General features: G+C 43.9%; 1 protein-coding gene across 7 annotated transcripts in view; it reads left to right on the top strand.

The window, feature by feature from the left end:
* Fermt2 (FERM domain containing kindlin 2) overlaps window positions 1–27,717 on the top strand; it is a 75,550-nt gene that overhangs the window by 29,340 nt on the left and 18,493 nt on the right. For all 7 annotated transcript variants that reach the window (XM_076544839.1, XM_076544837.1, XM_076544834.1 and 4 more), the window contains exon 4: window positions 19,654–19,788. In XM_076544839.1, the coding sequence (XP_076400954.1) occupies window positions 19,654–19,788 (135 nt within the window). The remainder of the gene's footprint in view (window positions 1–19,653; window positions 19,789–27,717) is intronic.

Raw genomic sequence — 27,717 nt, 5'->3', positions numbered from 1 at the left:
ATGTGTGTTGTTCTTGTTTACAAGCAGTCTTAGGAATGTTCATCCTTTCTCTCCAGTTTTTAGGCATCTTTTGCTGTCGTTTCTAGGAACTTAGGGCATACAGTCAGATTAATATCACTGTTTTTATCTAATGCTTCTGGGATTACTCATTAATGTTTAATGGGATAATACAAATTAAAACGCCAAAAAGTACAAAGAACTGCGTAACAGTTACTTAATTCCCATTACTTAGGTTATTTAGAATTATTGATACTTTATTTTTAAGTCATGGTAATACAGGTAAAATTCTTAAGTGACGTCCTCCTAACTTCCTTCACAAAGCACATGTGGCCTAGTTTGCACTGTTGTTACTGTGATTAAAGGTGTGTGCTACCACACATGGCGCAAACATTTTTTAATTGATGTACGTATTGCTTGTGTGGCCGCGGAGCAAATGTCATGATGATGTCCATGTGGAGGGCAGAGGACAAGCTTCTGGAGATGGTTCCCACCTCCTACCACGTGGGGTCTGAGGCTTGACCCCAAGTCCTCTTCCTTTCTTCAGAGCCGTTTCTAGCCCAGACCTTTCATGTCGATGCTTCGTGTTTGCTGCATCTTGTCTGAACGATCTTTGCTGAGGCTAAGCTCCGGTGAGTGTTCCACGCTGTACCTGCTGACCATTTCCCAGCCATTTTTTTCTTCTTCATCAGTCTCCGCTGTTAGAAATGCCATCGGTTTCTTTTTTCTTGTAATCTATCTAATATCTTTGTTGGGCTCTGTCTTAAATCTTAACAATTTATACTTCACTTCTATATAAATAATCACACCTCTTATAATTTACTCTCTTTTATTTGTACGTCTCGTCTCTCACTGTGTCTTACTGTGACGAATTAGACTTTTAGTCGTGTTGAGTAACAGCAGTGGCAGTATTGTTAAACTGTCCCTGATATTTTACATAGAGCTTACATTTTGTTGTGTGTGTCTAGGAACTTTTCACCTATGTTTTATTCCTAATTCCTTGACTCATGAAAACACATAAAAGCCGGGCGTTGGTGGCGCACGCCTTTAATCCCAGCACTCGGGAGGCAGAGGCAGGTGGATCTCTGTGAGTTCGAGGCCAGCCTGGGCTACCAAGTGAGCTCCAGGAAGAGTTCGAGGCCAGCCTGGGCTACCAAGTGAGCTCCAGGAAAGGCGCAAAGCTACACAGAGAAACCCTGTCTTGAAAAACAAAACAAAACAAAACAAAAAAAAAAGAAAAAAAAAGAAAACACATAAAATGTAATTAAATGGAGGTCATAGTAGAACAATAGGAAGGACCTCCATGCCCTGATTAACTTTAGAACTCTTCATACCTTAGCTTGGCTCGTATTCCCCTCTTTATCATCCACATACTGTCACTGAATCTTACCCTGTAAATGTATTAGGCATTCATCTGTAGGTGGAGTTTTCCCATTCCTGGAACAGCTTCCAAATTACCACACAGAGACTTATATTAATTATAAATGCTCAGCCAATAGCTCAGGCTTATTACTAACTAGCTCTTACATTTTAAGTTAACCCATATTCTTTATTTACACACTGCCACATGGCTGTACCTTTATTAGCGTGGCACATTCATCTGTTCTCTGTGTCTGGCTGGTGACTCCAGCCTCTGCCATCCTTCTTCCCATCGTTCTCAGTTTGGCTTTCCTGTCTAACTTTATCATGTCCAGCTATTTATTGGCCAGTCAACTGCCTTATTAAACCAGCCACAGCGACAAATCTTCACAGTGTACAAAAGGATTATTGCACAGCATTCATCCTTCCTGCCACGTTCTCTTGTGAGTGGTGGTAAATGTAGGTGGTATTTAAGTGTCTGTACTTACATTTCTCCACCTTCCTAAATACAGCTGTGGGCATGCTTGTCTTTGTTGTTGTTGCAGCCTTTACTACTGCTGATACTGTGCCATTTTCAGCCATGTGTGCATCTAGAATTTCTTATCTTTAGAGTTCTGGGATGAGATGTGACACCAGCCTGGCCCCAGCCCCAGAGGCTCCACAACCTGTGTTTAACACTACCACCTGGAGACTGGGTGTGGAGGACATCCTGTATTCAAGCCATAGCGTCTGCAGGCTTGCAGGAGCCCAGAGGAAGCTGGGACCTAAAGATGTAATTAAATCACTCTGGAGTTGAGAGTTGGTTATAGAAATAACTAAGGCAGCTACTTGGCCTTAAGTAATTCAATAACTACATGTTTAACTTATTTATTAGTAGTAATTGAAGATTGTTCTTGCTGAAAAATATTCCTTATAAATACCATAAAATGTGAGTGTGTGAACTGGAAGGAAAGTGTGCGTATTTGATAGATAGTTGTTAAATCCAGTTAGCAGTGTGCCTGTCTACATTTGTGTCATTTATGAGTGATGTAATAGGCTTTTGTATGTTTTAATGGTTTTGAAAAACTATATATTTGAAATAGATGAAAATTACAGAAGTCTAAATCCCGTGTCCATAAGTAACTTGTATTCAGCATAGTCAGACTCCTTGCTTAGCTGTTGTCTGGTTGCCTCGGTATTACAAGGCAGTTGAAGAGATCTGCGCCAGGGTGAGATACTTTCTGTCAGCCTTGTGTAGGGAAAGCTTGGAGGCACTGTTCACCTTTCCACCACTGGACACCAAACACTGAAGTCACTTCATAACTGCTCCCGGGAATGATTTTCTCCTGTTAGTCATTTAATATTCAAGCCGAGTAATTTTCCTCAAATTAAATGACTTCACTTAAGTGCTGGTCACTGTGGTTTCATTAGTTGAACTCTTCTGGCTCTTGACGACTATAAGAGAAGTGACATCAAAAAGGAGAAAAACGACATGGCCAGTGTCACCAAATGCAGTGCCACCAGAGCCCAGAGTCTCGTGAAGGACACCAGCTCCTGTGGGGTCAGCGGTACAGACCGACACCAAACCCAACGGGAAATGACCTAATTTTGCTCAACACTGACGACAGCCTTTCCGGGGCTTCTTGCTTTGTTTTTAAAATTGGTAAAAAATGATTTCTTTGCAATTTAACTCTCACAAAATGCCGTGTGGTGGTTAAATGAGACTGACTTGCCTCTTCCTATTTTAAACGAGCATCGTCGGCAGAGGCTGTCGGGTTCTAACCTGCACGCTGGTGTGGTGACGTCACCAGTGTGCGCCCCAGGCTGATAGAGTTCTGTGCTCACAGTGTGTTAGGTTGGTGTTAGTAGACGGGGGTCCAGGTCTTCTTCCCACTAGTGATATTCGTTAGGCACGTGCTGGCCTTGTCCCCCCCTGCCCTTCCCAGGGCAGGGCGGAGGGGACTTTGTAGAGACACCAGTGTCATCTCATAGAGAAGATTGCGGGGAGGGGGGGGGGCGGCACGACTCCTGTAAAGATGAAAAGGAAATGAAGCATCAGTCAGATTATTGTTCTATGCTTTATGCTTCTTTCTTTTTTAAAATAATTTATTTTTATTTTATGTACATTGGTGTTTTATCTGTGTGAGGATGTCAGAACCCCTGGAACTTGAGTTACAGACAGTTGTGAGCTGCCATGTGGGTGCTGGGGATTGAACCCAGGTCCCCTGAATGAGCAGTCAGTGCTCTTAACTGCTGAGCCATCTCTCCAGCAGCCCTTTATGTGTGTTTCTACCCACAAAGAGTTTGGGTTTTGTTTTTGTTTTTGTTTTTTCAGTCTAAAAATTATTTAGTGCTCCTTGTTACTTGATATTCAAATTATTTTTCTCATTCTTGTTTGTTTGTTTTCAAATTATTTTTCTCATATATTTTGTTCTTTTTTAAGTTTATTTTGGCTGTAAGTACTAGAAATCTAAACTCAGCTGTGTTCCACATAATGGTTTACATTTTCCCATCATGAGAAGTTAAATGAGTAAACTGAAGTGATTAGTAAACGTGTCTCCAAGGACAGGCCCTTCCACCCTTCAGATGTGGGTTGGCCTCCTGTTCGTAAGGCCCTGCATTAGTAAGGGTTTCTGTTGCTGTGATACACACCATGACCAAAAGCAACTTAGGGAAAGGGGTGATTCAGCTCGCAGCTCTCAGGTCCCACTCCATCACTAAGGGAAGCCAGGGCTGGAACTCGAGGCAGGAGCTGATGTGGGAGCCATGGGGGAGTGCTGCTTACTGACTTCCTTCCTATGGCTCACCCAGCCTGCTTTCGTATACAACTATGGACCACCAGCCCAGGGTCGCTATCACCACAAAGGACTTGGCCTGTCCACATCAATTGTTAATCAAGAAAATGCCCCCACAGACTTGCTTACAGGCCAGTCTGGTGGAGGCATTTTCTCTCTTGAGTTCCTTTTCTCAGATGACTCTAGCTTATATCAAGTTGATTTAAAAACCAATCAAGACAGGCCCCCTTCAGGGTGTGGTCTGTTGAGCTCTCTTCCCGACTTGGCTGATAAATGAAGCAGAAACCTCCAGAATCTTCCTTCACATCTCATTGTCCACCTGGATCATGTGGCCAGTGTTAGCTGCAAGAGAGACTATAGAGAAACATAGAAAGATGCTAAGGTTTGCAGTTTCCTTATATTAGAGACAAGCAGAGAAAAGGGCTGAGAAATGGTCTGTGAATTCACCCATAAGCAGGTCTGTGACATGCTCCTTTCTTAAGCCCTTAAGGAACCAAACTGAGCAAAACATAAAGTTCAAATAATATTTTGATTAGAGTGACTATATGAAAACTCTTTAATTTGATTTAACTCTTTTTTGTCTTTGTTTTTTTTATTTATTTATTTATTTATTTATTTAGAGACAGGGTTTCTTTGTGTAACAGCCCTGGCTGTCCTGGAACTTGCTTTGTAGACCAGGATGGCCTTGAACTCACAGAGATCTGCCTGCCTCTGCCTCCCAAGTGCTGTGATTTCACTTAACTTTAAAGATTTATTTTGTGAGCTGGGCAGTGGTGGCGCATGCCTTTAATCCCAGCACTTGGTCAGCACAGGCACCAAAACTACACAGAGAAAAAACCCTGTCTTGAAAAACAACAACAACAACAAAAAAGATTTATTTTGTGTGTGGGTGCTTTGTCTGCATGTATGTCTGTGTACCGTGTGTGTACTTGGTGCCCAGGGAGGCCAAAAGAGGGCATCAGATCCCCTGGAACTGGAATTACAGATGGTTATAAGCTGCCGTGTGGATGTCGGGAATCCAACCCAGATCCTCTGGAAAAGCAGCCAGTGCTTTTAGCAGCTGAGCATCTCTCCAGCTTCTCACTTAACTGTCTGGTCAGTCTGATCGAGGTATATAATCTTCTAGGCAATACTGAGTGCATTTTGGCAAATTTAGAGCAGAGTGATAGGGCAGGTTTCATCACCCTGTTGTTTCCTCGGTCCCCTTCGCTGTTCTGACCCCGCCAGCCACTGGTCTATTTTTATCACTATAAGGGCTGCCTTTTTGCATTGTCGTTTAAGCATAACCTACAGTATGTAGCCTTCTATGGCTTTTCCCACCTAGCATAATGCTTTCTGCCCTGTGTGTATAATTTACCGCTGGTGGTCTGAATGGGAAATGTTCCCACAGGTCATCAGTATCTGCACATTTGATCCCCAGTTGGTGATGCTGTTTGGGAAGGTTTGGGTCACACCATCTTATTGGAGAAAGTATGTCACTGGAAGTGGAGCTTTGAGATTATGTAACCTCACCCTACTTCCAGTTCACCCTGTCTATTTTGTGCTTGAGGTAAAAGATGTGATCTCCTTGCTTCCTATTCCTGCTGCCCTACCTGCTGCCTGTTGCCATGGTTTCTCATCATTGTAGACTCTGAACTCTTTGGAACCATAAGCCAAAATAAACTTCTACTAGTTGCTTTTGGTCATGGTGTTTTATCACAGCAACAGAAAAATAATAATGCATCACTAATCTAAGGACACATGATAAGATAGCTCAGCAGGTAAAGGCACTTGCCACCTAACCAGAAAACCTGAGTTCAATTTCTGGGACCCTTAGTGTACAAGGAGAAAACTAATTAGTACAAGTTGTCCTCTGATCCCCTCCCCCAACATCCACACAAACATATGTACACATGCAAAATAAATAAAATGGAATAAGAATTTTAAATAAAAATACAAAGACCACCTACTTGTAGTTCTTGTAGGAATTCTGGGTCTTCAAACATAGGAAATTTAAAAGAGTGAAATTTTCCAGCCCCATTTGCAAACTGGACATACTATTTTGCATTCTGACCAGCAGTACTTGAGAGTTCCAGCTGCCTGCCCTGTGGTGGTTTAAATAAGAATCATTTCCCATGGGCTCATATATTTTTGAATGCTTAGTCACCAGGGAGTGGTCCTATTTGAAAGGATTAGAAGGGTTAAGAGGTATAGCCTTGTTGAAGTAGATGTGGCCTTGTTGGAGGAAGAGTGTCCCTGGGGGTGAGATTTGAGGTTTCAAGAACACATGCTAGGCTCTTTCTCTCTCTCGCTCTCGCTGTCGCTCTCGCTCTCTCCTTATGAATCATGATGTAGTGCTTAGCTATTACTCCAGTGCCTGTCTATATGCCACCGTGATTCCTACCAGGATGAACCATACCATGAACCATACCCATACCTCTGAAACTGTAAGCAAGCCTCCAATTCAGTGCCTTCTTTCATAAGAGTTGTCTTGGCCATGATGTCTCTTCACAGCAGTAGAACAGTAACTAAGACAGAACTTGGTACCAGGGACTGGCGTATTGCTGTGACAGGCCTGACCGTGCTGTTTATTGGAGGATTATGGAAGACTTTGGGACTTTGGACTAAAAAAGCAGTTAAACACTTCAAGTGGGGCATACTGGGACACTCTAGTAAGATCAAGGGCAGTCTTGCTAAGAGCAGCCCAGCTCAAGTTTCAGAGGGGAAGAATGTTAGTAAGTGGCCTAGAGACCATTCTTGTGATATTTTGGTGAAGAATGTGACTGGTTTTTAGCCCTTGACCTGAAGATCTGCCTGAAGCAAAATTGAAGAGTTTTGAATCAATGGTGTTGGCAGAGGAGATTGTAAGACAGTCTAGTATTGATTGTGTTGTATGGTTATTAGTGGTCACTTTTATGAAGATCTATAATGAAAAAGAGAAAGCTAAGCAAGGAAAAATGCAAAATGTATAGTTTGAGGAGAAAAGGAGCACCAGGAAGTGTAATGGAGCTAAATCCAGGGCTCAAGGAGATAAACAGATTAAAGAAAAGCCTGTTGCTAAGTGGAATAAAGGGAGTGGTGGCCTCAGGGCAGACCCCACCCAGCTAAGCTTCCAACTTATGAAAAGGAACTAAAGGAAAGCTTAAGCCAGGAAGGAAACCATACACAGCAAAGCTGATGCAGATGTAATGAACAGGGGGCCATGTTCCAGCTGTGCCAAGCAGCAGAACTTGGCTGCTTCAGCCACATGGTGGCTTTAGAGTCAAGGATACAATAAAGGGGTTGTAGAGTCTCCCTCTGTGGCTAAGGAAAGTCACTAAGACCAGGTGTGGGCCAAGGGTGTCTGCATGGAGGCCTAGAGAGGCCATTGTGTGAAGCTGTGAAGGTGAAGCCTGGATTTCACTGGAGACCCCAAGATGTTGGAGATGCCAGAGCTGTGGGATACCTGCCAGGAAAAGCTGCAGACCAGGTCTGGAACCCGCCCAAGAGAGCAAAGTATTGCAGTCAACAAACTGAAGAGGAGTTGGAGATCTGAAGAGTGCTTTGACATCAGACATGGAATTGCAGAATTTGGAGTTTGCCCAGCTGGCCTTGAGCTTGGCTTTGGTCTAGTATTTCCTCACTATACTCCCTTTCCTCCCTTTTGGAATGGTGATGGATATCCTGTGCCATTGAGTGTTGGAAGTATGTGATCTGCTTTTTTCTTTTTCTTTTTCTTTTTCTTTTTCTTTTTTTTTTCAAGACAGGGTTTCTGTGTGTAACCTTTGCTATCCTGTGGACCAGGCTGGCCTCATCTGAGAGATCCGCCTGCCTGTGCCTTTCGAGTGCTGAGATTAAAGGCATGTGCCACCACTGCCCAGTTCAATATGCTTTTTGATTTTGACTTTATAGGGGATTACAGATAAGAGATTGCCTTGAATCTCAGAAGAGACTTTGAACTTTGGACTTTTAAACAGTGTTGAGACTGTGAAAGACTGTGGGGACTTTTTAAGTTGGCTTGAATGAATTGTTGCATTATGTTATGGCTATAAGCCTGTGGGGACTGGGAAGTGGAATGTGGTGGTTTGAATAAGAACGGCCCCTGTAGTGCTTGGTGCTTGGTGCTTGGTCACCAAGGAGTAGCACTGTTGGAAAGGATAAGAAGGTGTAGCCTTGCTGGGCCGTGGTGGCGGACCACCTTTTTTTTTTTTTTTTTTTTTTTTTTTAAGATTTATTTATTTATTATCTATATAATGTTCTGCTTGCATGTGTCCCTGCAGGCCAGAAGAGGGCAACAGATCTCATTATAGGTGGTTGTGAGCCACCATGTGGTTGCTGGGAATTGAACTCAGGACCTCTGGAAGAGCAGCCAGTGCTCTTAACCGCTGAGCCATCTCTCCAGCCCTGGCATACCACCTTTAACTCCAGCACTTGGGAGGCAGAGGCGGGGGGATCTCCGTGAGTTCGAGGCCATTCTGGTCTATTTAATGAGTTCCAGGACAGGCTCCAAAGCTACAACAGAGAAACCCTGTCTCAAAAGCCAAGAAGGTATAGCCTTATTGGAAGATTAGGAGTCTGTCACTGGGGATGCGCTTTGAGGTTTCAAAAGCTCAGGGCAGGCTCTCTCTGCTTATGGATCAGGATGTAGCTCTCAGGTATTGCTCCAGCACCTGCCTGTATGCCGCCATGATGTAACGGGCCAAACCTCTGAAACCAAGCAAGCCCCCATTCAGTGCTTTCTTTCATGAGTCCCCTTGGTCACTGTGTCTCTTCACAGCAATAGAACAGTGACTGAGATGCCCTGTGTCCGCCCTGTGTACTTGAAGCATTTTATTTGAGCGTTCTGGTAGATGAGAGTCCAGTGATTAGATGCCCGTGTCTAGCTCCTTGGGCGATGTTATGATTTGAGTCTGAAGTGTTTCCCACAGCTCCCGTTGTGAAGCTTGTTCCCCAGCTTGTGATACTATTTTAAGAGGCTGTGGAACCTTTGGAACCTTTTAGCTGATGGAAGTAGGTCACTAGGAGCAAGCCTGATTCCAGGGCCCTTTCTGCCTTCAAACCTGACACCATTCGCATAGACCCCACACAGGCTCCTGCCACCATGCATCCCCACGCTGGTGGAGGGAAGCTGTGAGCAGAGGACAGTCTTTCCTCCTGGGCGTTATTTCTTTCTGCTGCTGCAGCCAAAGCTACACAAAGGGAACTACAAGTGAGATATGTTTGAATTCTTTCCCTCCCTTATAAGTGGGCCATCTGGTTGAACTGCAAGCATTCTTTGAATATCCTGGATGTAGAAACTTTATTGGACATGTCTTGAAAGTGTTTCTCAGTGTGTGGCTAACTTTTTGTGAAGTGTTATTGAAACAGAAAAGTTTTTAATGTTTGTGAAAAACAGTTTGTGATCTCTATTTTCTCCTCCTGTTTCCTTCCTTGCTTTCTAGGAAAGGGTTTTTAGTTGTCCTTTTTGTAGTTATCTCCACCCCTGACTTAGGAGCTATTTTGTCTTCATAGTAACTGCAGGGGTGACCACCCTTGAGCATGTGCCTGATTTCGGGATGGCCCTGAACACTGGCAAAATCATCACCTTACTTAAAACATTAGTTTTAAAATTTTTTTTTTACTTTTTTTGTAACTGGATTGTGCAGCTCTTGAGCAAGAATTTTCTGGTGACAGCGATGTCACCGAGGTCAGCAGGGCTATAGAAGATTGTCTTGATTGTTATTGATGTAGGAGGACCCAGGCCTACTGTGGGCAGCATCATTCCCTGAGCTGAGCTCTGAGCTTTAAGAGTGAAGAAAGCTAGTTAGCAAGCAGGCGGTGTGGGTGCATTCATTTCTCTGTGTGTCTGACGGGACCAGTTGTCTTGTTCCTGCCTCTCACATCTCTGCAGTTACGGACTGTCACCTGGAAGTGTCACCCAAGTAAATCCTTTCTCTGTAAGTTGTTCTTGGTTGGGTTGTTTCACCACAGCAACGAAAATGAAACTGGCGCATGCGGGTTCTCACTTGTTCTTTATGTATTTAAAAAAAAAAAACTTGATTATTTATTTATTTATTTATTTATTTATTTATTTATTTATTTATTTATTTGCATTCTGGATCTTCCTCACTCCAGTAATTGATGTTTTGTTTTCTGGCCAGCATGATTTCACAGAAGTCCGTCGTTCCTCTGTGTGCTCTCTGTTTGCCTCTTAGTGATGCCCAAGTGTGCTTCATTTCCAGCAGGGTCTCTTGTTATATCTTTGAGTTCCTTGGTCTGGCCTCTGCTAATCCTCTGATTCTCCTACCCAGTGTATTTACCATGCCAGGTACCCCTTCAGCACTAGAGGTTTGACTTCATTATTTTTATTTGAGTCTTTCATTTTTGCCTTCATTGTGTTTGCATTTCCTCCATTTAAACATGCAGACTCTGCACAGGGCAGCCCCTGTTGTCCATCTGGGGCATTCTGCCCCCTTCCTTCTTCCTCCCCATGCCCCTCCTTCACTCATGGTTACGGATTGTATTTTCCCTGCCCCATCCCTCATCATACTTGCTTGTGTAAGAGGCTTTATTAATTTAGTGTGGTTGGAAGCTGGGTTTTTCTTTTCCTAATTCCTTTTAAGTGGTGCCAGCTTTTTTCTGTTCACCAGTCAGATCGTAAGGAAATCGATTTTTTGTTTGTTTTTTAGGTTTTGTTTTTAGCTTTGTCAGGGTAGATCCAGAGCCATCATTAGTTAGTTATGGGACCAGTTTTGCCCAACTCCTAAGGTGTTGTCTCTCGGGAATTTTTCACTTTTCCTGGTGGCAAGCTGGTTTCAGTCATGGGTCCTTTTCTGTTTCCTAGTCTTGAGTGGTTTCTGCTCACAGACGCAGATCACAGTGAGCCAGACTCTCGGGAGCATCTCTGAGACCTTGGGAGGCCTCTCTGTAAACAGAGCTCACTTCTGTCTCAGCCATCTTGGTCTCCCTGACCTCCATCTCCAGTGTCTCAACTCGGCAAGAGCTGGTTCTCTCTGCCCCTCCTGGCCCAGCTGCCTTTAGCTAGTAAATTGGTACAGGTAAAGCCATATTCATCCGCTTGGCTTTTCCTTATTATTGTTTAAATCAAGGATAGTCGGTCTAAGTTCTTGCCACTTCATCTTCATTAGATCCTCCATCCTAATTTATTGTAATTTATCATAAAATTCGCTCAGCTTTGTTTATTTTTCAGAGAGCCGTCATTGTTCATTAAAGCATTTTTTAGGTACAAATTCATTTCTTCCATTGAATCTAACATGTTCTAGGGCATGCTCATGGTGTTCCGTCCAGATCTGGTCTTCGCCCCACCCCGCCCCACGAGAGTAAAAGGCCCCGTCAACCACCCAGGTACATAGACCAGGAGCGGGGTGGTCATCCCGGGCACTGCTAATCTCGTCAGCTCGCTGGGCCTTAGAGTCACCATGGAAACAGATCTGTAGGCGTGTCTGTGCGGAGTTGTCTCGATCCACCCTCACTGTGGACAGTCCCTTCCCATAGGCTGAGGTCCGGGACCAAGCAGGAAGCGGTTCCACTCGCTTCCTGTTGACGGTGGCTACAGCGTGAGTAGTTGCTTCAGGCTCTTTCTCCCATGCCTTTCTGTCATGGTGGACCGTGTCCTCAAACCGTGAGCCAAAACAAACCATTCCGTTTTTGCTCTTGTGAAGTATTTTGTTGCAGAATGAGAAAGTGACTCATTACATGTAAATACTGATCTTGCCTCCAGATCTGTGTGAATCTTCCCTGTCATCTGCACTGTGATGATAACCCATTTGCCACTGTCTCCTTGTGGGCTATTCTAAACAGCCTCTTTAAATGTTCCTTTTTATTCATTCTTGTTCCTTGTGGTACACTCCTTAAGCAGAAACATTTAAAAAATTATTTTCTTAAGGGGCTGGAGGGATGATTCAGTGACTGAGAACGCTTACTGCTCTTACAGAGGACCTGGGCTTGGTTTCCAGCATACGCATTAGGTGGTTCACAACCGCCTCTAATTCCGGCCCCAGGGATTGGTCACCCGCTAGCCTCTGCATATAAACTCATGCGGGCACACACAGGAACACACGGTTGAAATGTCTTCTGTCACATTTGATCCTATGTTTTCCTCTTTTGTTTCCCTAGGGTAGGAAATAAGATCATCCCTGTAGTAAGGAAAAGGGGAACAGGATAAGTAATTTTAAAATGTTAATTTGAAACTGACTTTATTGTGGTTCTTAATAGAGTTATTGGAGTGAGAGTTATTTTCCCCTCTGAGTTGGAAGTCACTGCTCACTTGTCTGGAAGGTTCCACGTTGTTGTTAAGGCGTGGCAGCGATGCTGTGAGTTTTCATTTTCCTCTCTTTGTGGACTGCTTTTTCTCTCTGGAAACTTGGAAGGTCTTTCCTCCTCCACTCTGAAGTTTCATAGCAATGTGCCTGGTTAGGGGTTTATTTCCATCCGTCGTTCTGGAGACTCCTCCCAGGCCTGTTTCTTGTGTGAAATGTTTCCTACTAATTCTTCTCCCTTTGTTTGACCATTGGTACTGGTGGGCATTTCTTATTATTTGCTTTGTATTTGTTTGTAGTGTTGTTTCTTTGAGACAAAACCTTGCTTTGTGGCCCAGGCTGGCTTTGAACTTGTAGACAGCCTGCTGCCTCAGCTTCTTGAGTGCTGAGATTATGTGTGTCCATCATTTCTACCTCCTGACATTCTGTCTCTCCCCACCCACCACCACCACCACCCCCCACACACACACCCCTGCACCCCTTTGGAAAACTCTTTACAGGCAGATATTTCTTTGTGTGTCACTTTGGAAAAGTAAAAACAAATGCACAATCATTTAACCAGGAACTCAAAAGACACCCTTGAGTATACTCATTTCTTAGTTCTTCTATCCCTGGGTCCCTATGATACACATGCACACAGTATTATTGTTCAGTGAGATAGTATGTTTTATGTCTGACGTTTTCATGTCTCATAGTGCTGTACTGTTCACTAGTCCCACTCTTATACTTAATTTAGATTCTTTTTTTAATGATTTATTTTTATTTTATGTGCATTGGTGTTTTGCCTACATGTATATTTGTGTGAGGATGCCAGATCCCCTGGAACTGGAGTTCCAGACAGTTATGAGTCACTATGTGGGTGCTAGGAATTGAACCCAGGTCCTCTGGAAGAGCAGCCAGTGCTTTTAACCTCTGGGCCATCTCTCCAGCCGTTAATTTAGATTTTTAAATTTACTAGTTCCTGATAAAAGGCACAAAGTAAAGTCAGTAGATGATATTTTTATATAAAGAAGATATAATGTATAGGCGTGGGTTTGTGTGTGGGTGTATGCCTGTGAGTGCAGTGCACATGGAGGTCAGAAGAGGGTGTTGGATCCCTTGAAACTGGAGATAAAGGCAGCTAGCTCTGTGCTGGGAAACGAACTTGGGTCCTCTGCAAGAACAGCGTGAGCTCTTAATCCCCGAGTTCTCTCTCCAGTTCATCAATCAGTAAATTCTAAATTCATTCATTAGTAAAATAGTCTCCTCCATGAATGATTAGGCTTACTTTTTGTCATCAGTATCATAAAATGAAAGTCACACAGTCGTATTCATGTGCCGCCAATGGCTGATGCAGACCAAGGATGGGTCTATCAATCGCAAAGAGAATGAGAGGCTCTCCTCTAAGCTTCTAGTTACCTCATAAGAAGTGGGAATAAGCCGGGCGGTGGTGGTGCACACCTGTAATCCCAGCATTCGGGAGGCAGAGGTGGGAGGATCTCTGTGAGTTCGAGGCCAGCCTGGTCCACAGAGTGAGAGCCAGGACAGCCAAGAGCAACTAAGGCTACACAGAGAACGAGCTGCGGGGAGTGCTGAGACCTGAGAATACTGGAGAGGGAGGTCCCCAAGCATACAGTTTAATATTTTGACATGACAAGCAGTTTGCATTGGCCCAGCTGGTTAGGACTCCTTGTCTGCTCATGACAGGCTGAAAAGTTAGTTGCTAGTATTTTTTTGCTGTTGTGTTAGTTACATTCATAGCTAGCTTATGAGCCGGACAGGAAATGACTTAGGAACAAAATTCTCAATGTATGACTTGTGCAGCGCAGAAATTCTCAGGCCCCAGAAAACATTCCAGAAACACTTGAGAAGACTTTAGATGGCATGCTTGATTTCCCCCGCCCAGCTGGACAGTGAGTGACACAGAGAGGTGGTGGAAGTGTGTCACAGCTCAGCCGTGACTCATTTTGTGTCCTCCAGTATTTTGACTTTTTTACCGTACACGAGTGTAATTTCTCTAAGGGGAAACAACCGTGGGGGAGAGAGTTTGCCGCCACCACCAACCTGCCCCCAGTACTGAAGCATGGCAGAAGCTTGAAGTTTCTTGTTTCAAAGAGTTATTACTTTTAATTATATATATTGTCTGTTTGGGGTGTGTACACATGAGTACAGGTTCCCTCCGAGGCCAGAGGTGACTGAGCCCCCTGGAACTGGAGTTAAGGGTGATTGTGCTGCCTGATATGGGTGCCGGGAACTGAACTTGGGTCCTCTGCAGGAACAATGTATGATCTTACCTGCTGAACCATCTCTCCAGCCCAGCTTGGGATTTTCTTTTCTCTAGACACAGCAGTGATGGCATTTAAATCCGAGGTGCACTGAGAATTAAAAGTGCAGTTCATAAATACTTGTGTGTGTTAAAGTCCCCGTGACCGTGACACACACCCAAGAGAAACAGCTTAAAGAGAGGAAAGGTCTGACATCAGCTTTAGAGATTTCAGTCGTTGTGGCAGGGAGCACGTGGTGGAGCAGGGGGGGTCATAGCTCAGTACCAGGAAGAGCCTGTGCCGTGGACTTTGTCCTTCTCATTCCCTCTGCTTTCATGTTCACCACACGTATGTTTGTATATGTTTACATGTATTCACATATATATATATACATATGTATATACACACACACACACTAGTGAACAGTACAGCACTATGAGACATGAAAACATCAGACATAAAACATACTATCTCACTGAACGATAATACTGTGTGCATGTGTATCACATACATGTGTATATATGCATACATATATAGAACTATAGGGACCCAGGGATAGAAGAACTAAGAAATGAGTATACTGAAGGGTGTTTGAGGGAAATAATTTCAGATTTTCTTTAAAGAAAATGTTTCTTTTGAGTTCCTGGTTAAATGAATGTGAATCAATCAATCAATCAATCTCTCTCTCTATCTCTCTCTCTCTCTCTCTCTCTCTCTCTCTCTCTCTCTCTCTCTCTCTTCTTTTCTTTTCTTTTTTGGTTTTCAAGTCAGGGTTTCTCTGTGTAGTTTTGGTGCCTGTCCTAGAACTCGCTCTGTAGACCAGGCTGACCTCGAACTCACAGAGATCCTCCTGGCTCTGCCTCCCGAGTGCTGGGATCAAAGGCGTGCACCACCACCGCCCGGCCTCCTGTTCTTTCTTAAGGTAGGGTCTCACTAGGTGACTCTGAATGGCCTGGAACACACCATGTAAACTATGCTGGTCTTGAACTCAGAAAGTTCTGTTTCCTCAATGCTGAGATTAAAGGCCCTCACCCTGCATCCCTGACCCTTTATTTATTTATTTTTTAATTAAGTAAATTGTGGTGCAACCAGCACACAACTGTCTGCACCCATTTAAAGTGTAGAACTTTGAAGTGTTTGGTTTTTTGAGAGGGTCTTATTCAAGAACTCACTCTGAAGCCCAGGCTCCCCTAAACTCGTCATCCTCCTCCTTCAACGTATTTCTATCTTCTCTGATTTCCCATCTGATACCGCGTCACTGAGGTTTTTGGCATTCTGTGGAATCTTGTTGGTGGAATCATAGATTTTAATCACGAATTTTCTCCTTTCGGATTTTCTTCTTCCACTTAATTTAGATTCATTCACTTTATCGTATGTGTCAGTAACTTGTTTCTTTCTGCTGATGAATGGACTCCATTGTATGAGCGTTGCTTCCAGTGATAGGCAGATTTCACCATTTGAGTTACTCCCAGTTTGGACTTTGAATAAAGCTGCTGTGAATGTGCTTTCCACTTTCTTGGGTAAATAGGGGATATCCAAGTTGTGTGTTAGCTGCATGTTTATAAGAAACCGAAGAACCATTCCCACATATTCTCTCATTTCCCATTCCAGCTAGCTGGGTGTGAGAGCTGCGGGTGGCCTTCTCCTCATACGTCATAGTCCCCCCTGTGTGTTTTTGAAGATGCTTTGTTCTGATGGGTATAGTTTAATTCACATTTCTTTGATGGATGGTAACTCATTATCTTTTCATGTACTTGTCTCAGTCTTTAGCCCAGTGGCCTTATTTGGAACTGTGTATTCCTCACATATTTTGAATACAAGTCTTGCAGATTTATACCAATATATTGCTTTTCTCCTTATTTTCTGAACAGTGCCTTTCAAAGAGCAGGCTGGTTAATTTTTAAAATTTATTTATTTTTACTTTATTTGTATGTGTGTTTTGGTACACATATGTATATGTACCAAATGCATGTGCCCTCAGAAGACAGAAGAGGGTATTAGGTCCCCTGGAATCATAATTACAGAGGAAGGTTTATGCATTTTTATTTTATGTGTGAGTGCCTGCTTGCATGTGTGTATATGTATCACATGTGTGCCGGTGCCAGCAGAGGCCACAAGAGGGCATCGGATCTCCTGGAACTAGAGTTACAGGTGGTTGTGAACCACCTAGTATGGTGCTGGGAACAAAATGTGGGTCTTCTGGGAGGACAGCAAGAGCTCTTAACTGCTGAGCCATTTCTCCAGCCCCAAAGGCAATTCTCGGGGTGGGGGTAGGAGGGTATGTGACTGTATTAGTTACTTTTCTGTTTCTGTGACACAATACCATGACCCAAAGCATTTATTTTGGTTTGTGATTCCGGAGGGATCAGTCCATCATGCAGGGAGGCCTGGCAGCAAGCCGCAGGCCTGGTGGTGCGAGCATCATTATGCACACGTGAAGCAGAGGGTGAACAGGAAGTGGGCAAGGCTATGTATAAACCCTCAAAGCCCTCTGTGAGCGTGGACTCAGAGTGATACAGTCCTTCGTCAAGGCTCCATAGCATCAAAGTTCCACAATCTCGGCCAACAGCATCCCCCTCTGGGACCCAAGTGATCTTGTCGGGGACGATCTCATTCACACTTCTGCCACCCTTTCTAAGTAATCTGGGTCTTTTAGTTTCACTGTTGGATATAGATCCACAATTCGTTAAGAATTAATTTTTAACACATTGAGTTAGGTGAATGTTAATGTTCTCGTTAAAAACTGTGAATCTCAGCCAGGCGGTGGTGGCTCATGCCTTTAATCCCAGCACTCGGAAGGCAGAGCCAGGTGGATCTCTGAGTTAGAGGCCAGCCTGGTCTACAGAGGGAGATCCAGGACAGGCACACAGAGAAACCCTGTCTTGAGAAAACAAAAAAACAAAAGCTATGAATCTTTTACTGTTTAGCAGTAACTTGTTGAAGGTGTTTCTTTCCATTAGGATTGCCTTCCCACGTCATCAGTTTTCTGACCACCTCTTTATTGCTATAGCTTTGTGATGACTTGAAATTAATGCCTCTAAGTTCACCAACTTTACCCTTTTCAGAGAAGGCTTTGTCTCTTCTAGGATTGTTTTCATTTTCATATAAATTTATCATCTGTGGGGGTGGGAAGTTGGCTTAGTAGATAAAATGCTTGCTGTAGAAGCACAGGGACCTGAATTTGGATTCCTGACGTGCATGTGAAAAGCCAGGCATGATGGCATGAACTTTTAAAGTCAGTGTTTGGGAGTTGGAGATGGGAGATCACAAGAATTCACTGCCAGCCAGCCTAGCCAGTCAGTAAGCCCTGAGTTCAGTGGGAGACTTGTCTTAAAAAAAATAAGGGCCTAGTGGCGGTGGCACACACCTTTGATCCCAGCACTCAGGAGGCAGAGGCAGGAGGATCTCTGTGAGTTGGAGGCCAGCCTGGGCTACAGAGTGAGAGATCCAGGACAGGCTCCAAAGCTACACAGAGAAACCCTGTCTCGAAAAAGAAAATAATAATAATAAGGTCGAGCACTAGAGGCCATGTTGATGTCCGTGGTCTGTTCTGCCACCTGAGACCATGCTGAGGTCTGTGGCACATGCTGATGATGGAGACCCTGTGGATGTCCGTGGTTCGTACTGTTGCCAGAAACCATGTGGAAGTCCATGATCCGTGTTCCTACTGACTGTAAAGGGCAAGAAAGCTACTTTTGCAGTGGCGTCGATAACTGCAGGCTCACAGTTGAGAAAGAGGCGTAGAACGTTTCTGTGACAACCCCTAACCCAGCCCCACCCCACCTCCCAAAAAGTAATAGAATGCCATGGAAGAGAACTCTTAAAAAGTGGGATGAGGATGCTGAAGTGTAACTGTCCACAGTTGAGGGCTTCTGGCGTGAGGGCAGGTGGGGAAGGACTCAGTTTTATTTTTTTAAGGGACTGGCTACTGGGAGTTTGAGCATGCTCCAGTGAGTGTATGGGCAACGCAAATGGGACTTTTTTTGGTGGAGTAGGTCACGGGTGGAGTGTGCCAATCTGGGAGGGTTGGGCAGTGAGTGTGATGGGGTGCATGATGTGAAATTCTCAAATAGTCAGTAAAAATATTACATTGGAAAAAGTTAGAAAATGATTGAGGAAGGTACCTGATCTTGACTGACTGCTGATCTTCACACATGCCCTCAAGGGCGTGTGTGTGCACACTTACACAATTTTCAACCTTCTTATCAACTGTGGGGAGAGTTGACTGAGGTCCCCCTAGTTTGAGGGGAGGGATAATGTTGAGTCTTACGACTCAGGAACATGGTGTGTATACTGTATCTAATATGGAAGAAATACCAGCTTGAGTCGGGAGAGATGGCTCAGAGGCTAAGAGCACTGGTTGCTCTTCCAGAGGACCAGGGTTCAATTCCCAGCACCCACAAGGTGGCTCACACCCTTAAGGAGCTCACAGACACACATGCAGGCAAAATACCCATACGCATAAAGTTAAAATAAAATGCCTGTTTATTAAGATAATCTATTACATATGCTTCGTGCACCATATGTACCTTATAACATAGAAAATGGTTGATAACAGATAATGTAAATTCTTAGATAAAAATGAGTATATGAATAAAAGTTCTAGAATTTTCTTTCTGGTTTTTGGATAGTGTTTTTTAGACATGTCCTGGCCTTCCTGGAACTTGCTATGTAAACCAGGCTGGCCTTGAAGTCACTTACATGCACCTTCCTCAGATTAAAGTCATGAACCGCCACTCCGGTGGGGTTTCATTATGTGTCCTAGTGGACATTCTCTGTCTGCTTTGAGGTCATTCTGTTTGCTAGCTAATAATGAATTAAGAGTGCTTTGGGTAGGTTTTTTTTTTTTTTTTTTTTTTTTTTTTAAATCTCCAGTGCTGGAATGGAAGCCAGGGCTCTGTGTGGGCTAGCCAAGCATTCTCTTGCTGTAGTTTTTGGGGATTTTTAGCATGTCATCTATCACCCTCTCATGTGTTGGGCAGAATGCTGACACCCACATACACAGAGGAAATAGATGAAGTAAACTTCCTGTGCTAACTTTTCCTTTAATCCATTCCTTAACAGATATAAGACACCCTGAAGAACTTTCCCTCCTAAAAAAACCCAGAGATCCCACAAAGAAAAAAAAGAAGAAGCTAGACGACCAGTCTGAAGATGAGGCACTTGAGTTGGAAGGGCCGCTCATCACTCCTGGATCAGGTGAGACCCCTGACTGCGCAAAGGACTCACGTCAGGACCCCCGAACTGGGTGTGTTTTCTTCAGGGCACGTGGGTCCTATAGGTTGGGAGTGTGGTCCAGGTCCCTTCAGCCTCTTTGCTCAGTCACCTTAGTGCCACCAAGGTCCTCTGGTGTGCCGGTTATCAGCTGTCAATAATCGAGTCAGTGAAGAAGAAACCTGGCTCTTTGCCCAGGTCTGAAGAGGACAGTTCCATATTTGGACTTAGTTCTTTGTTGGCAGAAATTGAAAGCTTTTTGATAGGTAGATTTTGTTGATATGTTAGTACCTAAAAACCTTACTTAATTACTTAAGACCTTTTCTGTGGTTTGCATATCCTGGTCTCTTTGCATCCCTTTTTCTTTAGAAGTCATTCCTTTGAGAAGTGTCCTCACATTCCCACCCATTCCTTCCCCAAGCTGAATTAGGTATTCTCCTATCTTAAGACTTTTCTGTGTTGTGTCCCCTAATAATTGTGCATTCCCTGCACAAAGGGGGTCTCTCACTGTTTTTTGTGAGTGTTGTTGTTGTTGTTGTGACCTGCTCAGCATATGGCATACATCAGGCAAGAAGGCAATGACTTGTCACTGGAAGACAGAGGTCACATAGTTCTTTAGTCTGAACACAGACATATCTCAGTATCATGGCTGCCACATTTCCACTGACTATCCATTACTTAGGATGGGTCTCTCCCTGCTGCAGATGACTGAACTCAGTTTACTGATGTGATTCATTCCTGGCCATTTAAATTCTAACAGAGTGATGATGGAAGCCAACAATTATGAGGTACAAACCATGCATCTATGTGATGGGCTTAACGTAAGGAAACTGGATTCCCACCCCAGCCCTTTGAGGTAGATGTATAACTACCTACATTTTAAGGAGGGTGGAATTATGGCACAAGAAAGTTAGGAGAGTATTTTTTCTGTTAATATTCATACATTGGCTGTATTTTGAGAAATACAAACAAAACAATGTACTTACTGCTCTTAAGTTGCTTATAGGCAGGCTATTTGGACAACAGTTTTTATATTTAAAGAAGTTATACATAAATGTTAAATGAATTTAAAAACATGATAGGAATTCAGAGACCAGTATTACACATCTCAATTAGGGAATATTCAGTTTTTAAAAAGACATTTTGGTTCTCCTTCAGTGTTTCTGATGGAGGCCCTAAAACTCCTGTATTAAAAGCCACGAAGGAGATTGGTACAACAGGCACCTTCTAACCATACCTGAGTCTACGCTAATGAGGGAGCTTTTGGAAAGCCCCCAAGGACGGGACTGGTTATCAGAGAAACCAACTGTATGATTAGAGGCTTGTGCCACCCACACCTCCCAGGCGTCTTGTGGAAGGGAGGGGGCTGGAGGTTGAGTTAGCATTGTTACAGTAAGGAAATTCCTGTGGCTGGTAGCTCATAAAACACATTTATTCAGCCGGTAGTGTAGTGGTTTAAATCGTGATGCAAACATGGGTAAAGATCTTGTGGCTGATGACGTACGTTGTCATGCATGAGGGAAAAGGTGCCAGAGTAGGACTCAGGGGTTAGACTTTTGAAACAACCCCCTCAAAGGACCGTCTCAGAATTCTACAAGGACCATCTCAGGTCCTTCTGAAGGCGGTGATCCAGTGACCTGAGTAGCAGTACTAGACCCTGTCTCTGAAGCATCTTGCTGCTTCGTAATGCTGCCACATTGGGAATCAAACTTGACCCCTTTTGTCCCTGGAGAACAGTCACAAGATCACAACCAAACCATCAAAACCCAAAGGAAAGGGAGGTGGAGCTTCCAGGTCAGAACTTACTCAGGTGCTGTGAAGAGTGTTCCAGAGATAAGGCGTAGATGCCACGTGATGTGATACGCCTCTTCCTTCTGCCTGTGCCTGAATAGACTCCTTTCGTTAGGAATTAGTGATGTAGCAAGAGTTTCCGAGTTGTTAGCCACTCTAGCAAATGATGAAGATGGATGTAGGCATCTGATCTAGAGCCAGGACCAAGAGAGGAACTCAGGTGAGCACATGGACTACACGTGGCCCCGGAAGTCAGCCAGTGTTAACAGGTAACAGTGGAAGATCTCTTCCAACCAAAAGGAGGGATACTTTTGGGCCATGTAATGTCTTCCAAACAAATACATACATACTTTTCCACTTTTCTTATGTGGGACTAAAAGCCCTTTAGTGTGTGTCTGCTGGCCAGAGTTCTGAATCCTTTTATATAAGTGGGTGGGGGGGCATGTGTGCAGTGCCCAAAGATGCTAGAACACTGTCAGATCTCCTGAACCTGGGGTTTCTGCTGGTTGTGAGCCACCCTGCGTGGGTGCCAGGAACAGAACCCTGGTGCTCTGAAAGAGCAGAGCAGTAAGAGTTCGGAAGCGCTGAGATATCTCCCCAGTCGCCAAAGTCCAAATTTGTACATCTCTTTCTTCACGCTCCTTTGTAATGCTGATTCGGTTAATTCAGCAAGCTGGCTTTGTTTTTCAGTTGAGTGGAGCCTTGCTGTGTAGACTGTTCTGGTCTCACACATACAGCAGCCTGCAGGCCTGAGCCACCGCACCAGCTAGGAAGTTCTTTTAGCTTTTTTAAAAAATCGTATCCCCAGAACTGTTAACTTAGCTATCCTAGGCCCTGCACCTTCTGCATTTGTATGTTTCCAGCTTTATTCCAACAAGTAAACTGGCTTGAGTAGCTCGGTGGGTGTACAGGGTCGTTTGTTTTGTTGGTTTTCTTGGGGGAGCTGTGGGGTTTCACTCTAGCTTAGAACTCACGGTCTGCTCCTCCCGGCTCACTTCTGGCTAGTTCCTGTCCACCCCAACTGCGTCTGCTCTTTATTTTTGGACTGTGTGTCATTCTTCAGTTCTTCCCTCAGGCCTGACTTTCAGACAGATGAGTGTCCTAAGAACACTACTGGACAGCTTTACGAGAGACCTTTTTAAGAAGTTTTTTTTTGTTTTGTTTTTCATTTTGAAATTTATTTATTTATTTAATTTTATGTGTGTGGGTGTTTTACCTGCATGTATGTGTGTGCAGGACTCACAGAGGCCTGAAGAGGCTGTCAGAGCCTCTAGAACTGGTGTTAGAGGCCGTTGTGAGCTGCCATGTGTATGCTGGGGATCTACCTGGGTCCTCTGGAAGAGCAGTCTTACCCACTGAGCCCTCTCTGTGGACTGTTCAGGAGATCTTTTTTAAGAAAGGAAAACCAAGCCGGTCAGTGGTGATGCACACCTTTAATCCCAGCACTCGGGAGGCAGAGGCAGGTGGATCTCTGTGAGTTCAAGGCCAGCCTGAGTTCCAGAACAGTCAAGGCTACACAGAAAAACCCAAATCCAAAAAAAAAAAGAAAGGAAAAACCAGAGTTATGTTGAAAGGTTGCTGCTGTTGAGGGCCACGTTCCTTGAGCAACTCACTTTCCCAAACAGGACATGCAATGCTAATGTTTACCTCCAGCCTCGGTTCTGATTAACAGGTAGCATGACAAATTCAGGCTGAGTCACTTGCCTGGGCTCAGACAACCGAGGAAAGGGAGAGCCGCGGTTTGTTGGAGGCATCCTAAGCTCTGACTATCTAGCCACATGCCCCTCCCCCACCCTTACTAGGACACAGAGACCCTGAATTTCAGCAGTGTTCCAGTAGCCAAAGGCCAGAATCTAGCTTTTACAGATTATTTCTTAAACTTTGATTACTTGAAAGAAAAAGAAATAAATTTCATTTCCTTAAGGAATCTACACTGTTCACTGTATGTATTAATCAGAACAGTTTGAGGTCATCCACGTAGAAACTGCAGCGTGGAAGATCTTGTCCGTCTGGGTGAGCCGAGTGAGCTTTCTAGCCCAGAAACCAACAGTGAGTGCAAGGGTCCTAGGAATTCTAAGACACACGACTGTTTCAGTTATCCAGAAGTTGCTAGAAATAGCTTCTGAGTGTGAGAAAGACAAGAAAACCCTGTTTGTGTAGTTAGTAGCAGAATTGGAAGCACAGGGTAATGTTACTGTGGATTATTACTTAGGCTCTTTTTTCTGTACTTCTCCCCAATTATGCTAATAGTGACAGACTGTAAGAAAGCTGGCCGAACTGATGCAAAACAGCTCATTTTTTTACTGATTCTTAGGCTTTGGGTTATGATTGAACCATGGTAATTTAGACTGATACTCCCCTGTTAGAAGATGCTCTGGTAGAGAAGGGTGGTAAGCGAAATCATAAAGAAGCCCTCCAGGATTTTCCTCCACCTAGATGTCTGGTGTGTAACAGCTAACATGTAGCCATGTATAATCAATGCAACTAGGTCATTTCCACTCTGCCTGGCCAACACACTATAAATTCTAACAGCTCCACTGTCCTGCTTGTCATGAATTCAGCATGTTGCCAGAGTTCACCTCAAACTCCGGACCATCCTTTGCCTTGGACCCCAAGTGCTCGGATGAGCAACTCTGCACCACCACACCGGACTGACTGCAGTTTTTCAAAGGAAGAACACTTTCTGCAGTGTGGTCATGATTTCCAAAGAAACTTCATATCAGAATGCATTATACAAGTGGAAATTATCTTACTAAAAACTTCTTTTTTCTATGTGTAGCTTTGCGCCTTTCCTAGAACTCATTTGGTAGTCCAGGCTGGCCTCAAACTCACAGAGATCCTCCTGGCTCTGCCTCCCAGGTGCTGGGATTAAAGGCATGCGCCACCACCGCCCTGGTGAAACTTCTTGAGAGCAGTGGTGATGCATGCCTTTAATCCCAGCAGTCGGGAGGCGGAAATGGGTGGATCTTTGTAAATTCGAGGCCAGCCTGGTGTACAGAGTGAGTTTCAGGATAGCCAGGGCTACACAGAGGAATCTTGTCTCAAACAAACAAACAAATTCTTCTTGAAAATAAAATGAGAAGGCATCTAGGAAAAGAAAAAAGTCTAGGATCTACATTAATATAGAATATAATAAATATTCTATTTCACTTCATTAGGAAAATTATCTGCATAGGATGCAATTTTTTTTTCCTAACTGGATCTTGACCATTTTAAATATCAAAATATTTTAAACCTATTCTTTAAAGAACAAAAGCTATCTATATCTATATCTACACACACACACACACACACACACACACACACACTAAATATTCAAATATTAAAGGCTCAAATTTTCTTCAATTTGTTTTTTCCAACTAAAGTGGGATTATATATATTGTGTTTCCTTCCATCAGTAATATGATCTAATGAACCTCGTATTTTCTATTACAGAAGTCATACTCTGAATATTAATTTCATTATAATAAACTCAAACAATACAGAAAATAAGCGAAGGCAGTGGTGAAAGTTCCTTTTAAACTTATTCTTTTGCTGTTCCCTCATATTTTTTTTTTATCCAATGTTTATGTGCGTGCGTGCGTGCGTGCGTGCGTGCGTGCGTGCGTGCGGCACACACGCCATGGAAACCAGAAGAAGGTGTTGGATCCCTGGAGCTGATGTTACAGGCGGTTGTGAGCCACCTGACGGGTGCTGGAACTGAACTCGGGTCCTCTGAAGAGCAGCAGATGTTCCCGGGCACTGAGCCATCTCTGCAGCCCCAAGAATTAGCCATTTCTTGATGACTCTATTGTAACAGTTTGGACTACAGCTTGACGGTGCCCGTTCCTCCCTCTCCCCCCCCCCTCCTCTTTCTTTTCTATTGTGACGAGGCCTCACTATACAGCCCTAGCTAGCCTGGGACTCCTGTGTAGCCCTCAAGCTCCCAGAGAAGGACTCTAATCTATACTGCATTGATTTTTTTTTCACTGACTAATAATTTGGTGCTTTTTCTGTGGCAAAGCAGAGAGTTCCGCCAAGCCCTTGTGAATGCTCTCAAAAGTTTCTGTACACAAAAACTGTATTCATCGGTTCTCTACCTGTGTGGTGTTTTACCACATAGTAGCTGGAGTTCACATTCCCATCGATAGTATATGAAGACACCCTTTTCATCCATTCTTCCCAGTGTTGAGTATTGTCAGTCATTATACATTTTTTACCGTTTTGACCAATAGTATCTCAGAGTTACTTTATTTCTCATTTCCTGGATAGATGCTATAAACACTGGGATGGTAGATTGGATTTGATGTATTAGCCATTATCTCTCCTTAGTCTATTGATTTTTCACACGCCTAGACTGTTCCTTCTTATTTGCGTTTTGGCCGTTAGTGGTACTACCCTTATGTTGGAGAGTCTCACTGCACATCAGCATTCTGTCTGTGGTCATTTTCCTGTGTCCTAATACAGCAGCCCTCCCAAGAGCCACGCGCGGCTTTTATTATCTGGCCAGTTATGCGCAGTAGCCCAGAATATAGTGCTCTCTGGACGATTTTCCTTTTGAACTCTTGGTTTAGTTTTTAAGTTCTCTCTCCATATTTTGTTGCTGACTAAATTTGTTACTTCATCTTACTCTGATTCCTGCCTGAAATAGATATAAAAGCAGGCAAATAGGAAAACAAGTTGGGGTTAGCCTTTGAGCTGGCCCTGAAGGAATTTAAACTATGCCCACCCTCTGACCCAGCAGCGCAACTAGAATTGGGAAATAAGTCCAAAGCTGTTTACTGAAGCTTCTCTTGCCTCGCCACCGAGACTCTAAGCAGTCGGACATACATGGGTTGGGAGTGGTTTGAGTTGTACTTTCGTGAAGGCAGTGTTCAGGCAACCAAGACCGGCTAGTTCCCGGCATGGCCCGCAGCTTGCTGGCTCTTGACCGCGAACAAGTCTTTGAGCCTTTGGGCCCCAGTTTTGTTCTTCAGGGTGAAAATAGATTTGTTGGGACACTAGATGAGTTGTTACCCCGTGGTATCCGTATGATGGATAGGAACTGTGATATGTAAAATGCAGACTGTAGGCGATTGAGAGTGGGCTCTGTTAACTTACTTTCTGTATTGGAAAATTTGTAGAGTCGTCGATTTTAACTTTACTCAGCTCTAAATAATTCTAGTACATCATAATAGGAAAAAATGTCAGTATTCTGACATTTTTATGAAAGGTTTATTCAACAAATGGTTTTGTTTTTATTTTTGATTTTTCCAGAGTTTCTCTGTGTAACAACCCTGACTGTCCTGGAACTCGATTTGTAGACCAGGCTAGCCTCGAACTTCACTTGCCTCTGCCTCTCAAGTGCTGGGATTAAAGGTGTGTGCCGCCAATACCCGGTTCAAATGGGTTTTGTTTTGTTTTGTTTTAAGTAAACAGGTTTCTGCCTATTAGTTAATATCCCATACTGCGTTTATATGTACTCCCTTAGCAGAATCACTGTCTGCCCAGGTGAGCTGGAGAAGTGATTTCTGCCTTTGGTAAGTATGGACACCGTACCCGTCCACAGTGCCATGGTTTTAAGATTGACAGTGACTCCCATAGACAACAGTGCCTCAGGACTGACTATGTCCAGTGTCTCCTTTAAAGGCTGAAACAGAGTTCATACCTCCTCTCTGTGCCTCACAGCATCCGATCGACAGGTTGTTTAAGCACAACCCAGGACACAGGGATATCAGGTCAGATATGGCTGGCTGACAGTATCCACTTCCGTTCAGTGAAAGTCCTTCTGTTACACTGTGTCTTCTTATGGCTTCTGTGTGCCCACAGGAGCGGGAGGAGGAGGATTCCCAAGCACAGTCTTAGTTAGCTGGGGAGAGTGGGTTAACCCTCTTCTTTCCACATCCAGTAACAATGTAACAGCAATTGCACATTCTCTTTCATAGCCAGAGGATGAGTCAGGAGGATCGCCCTAAGTTGGAGGCCAGCCTGGACCACCATGTGAGACCCTGACTCAGAAAACAGGACAGGACCAAATATAATATAACAGAGTTAAGACATGTTTTTGATGCCCTTAATTCTGCTTTTCTAGTGGAAGAGCATGTGTGGTATCATTAGCCAGTGTGTTTTATCTGTGTAGCCCCTAGTGTGTGCCCAGCCCCGTCA

The sequence above is a fragment of the Peromyscus maniculatus genome, chromosome 9 (assembly GCF_049852395.1).
Source record: "Peromyscus maniculatus bairdii isolate BWxNUB_F1_BW_parent chromosome 9, HU_Pman_BW_mat_3.1, whole genome shotgun sequence".
NCBI lineage: Eukaryota > Metazoa > Chordata > Mammalia > Rodentia > Cricetidae > Peromyscus > Peromyscus maniculatus.
Note: the sequence above shows the minus strand (reverse complement) of the source record. Positions and strands in the feature narration are given on the sequence as shown.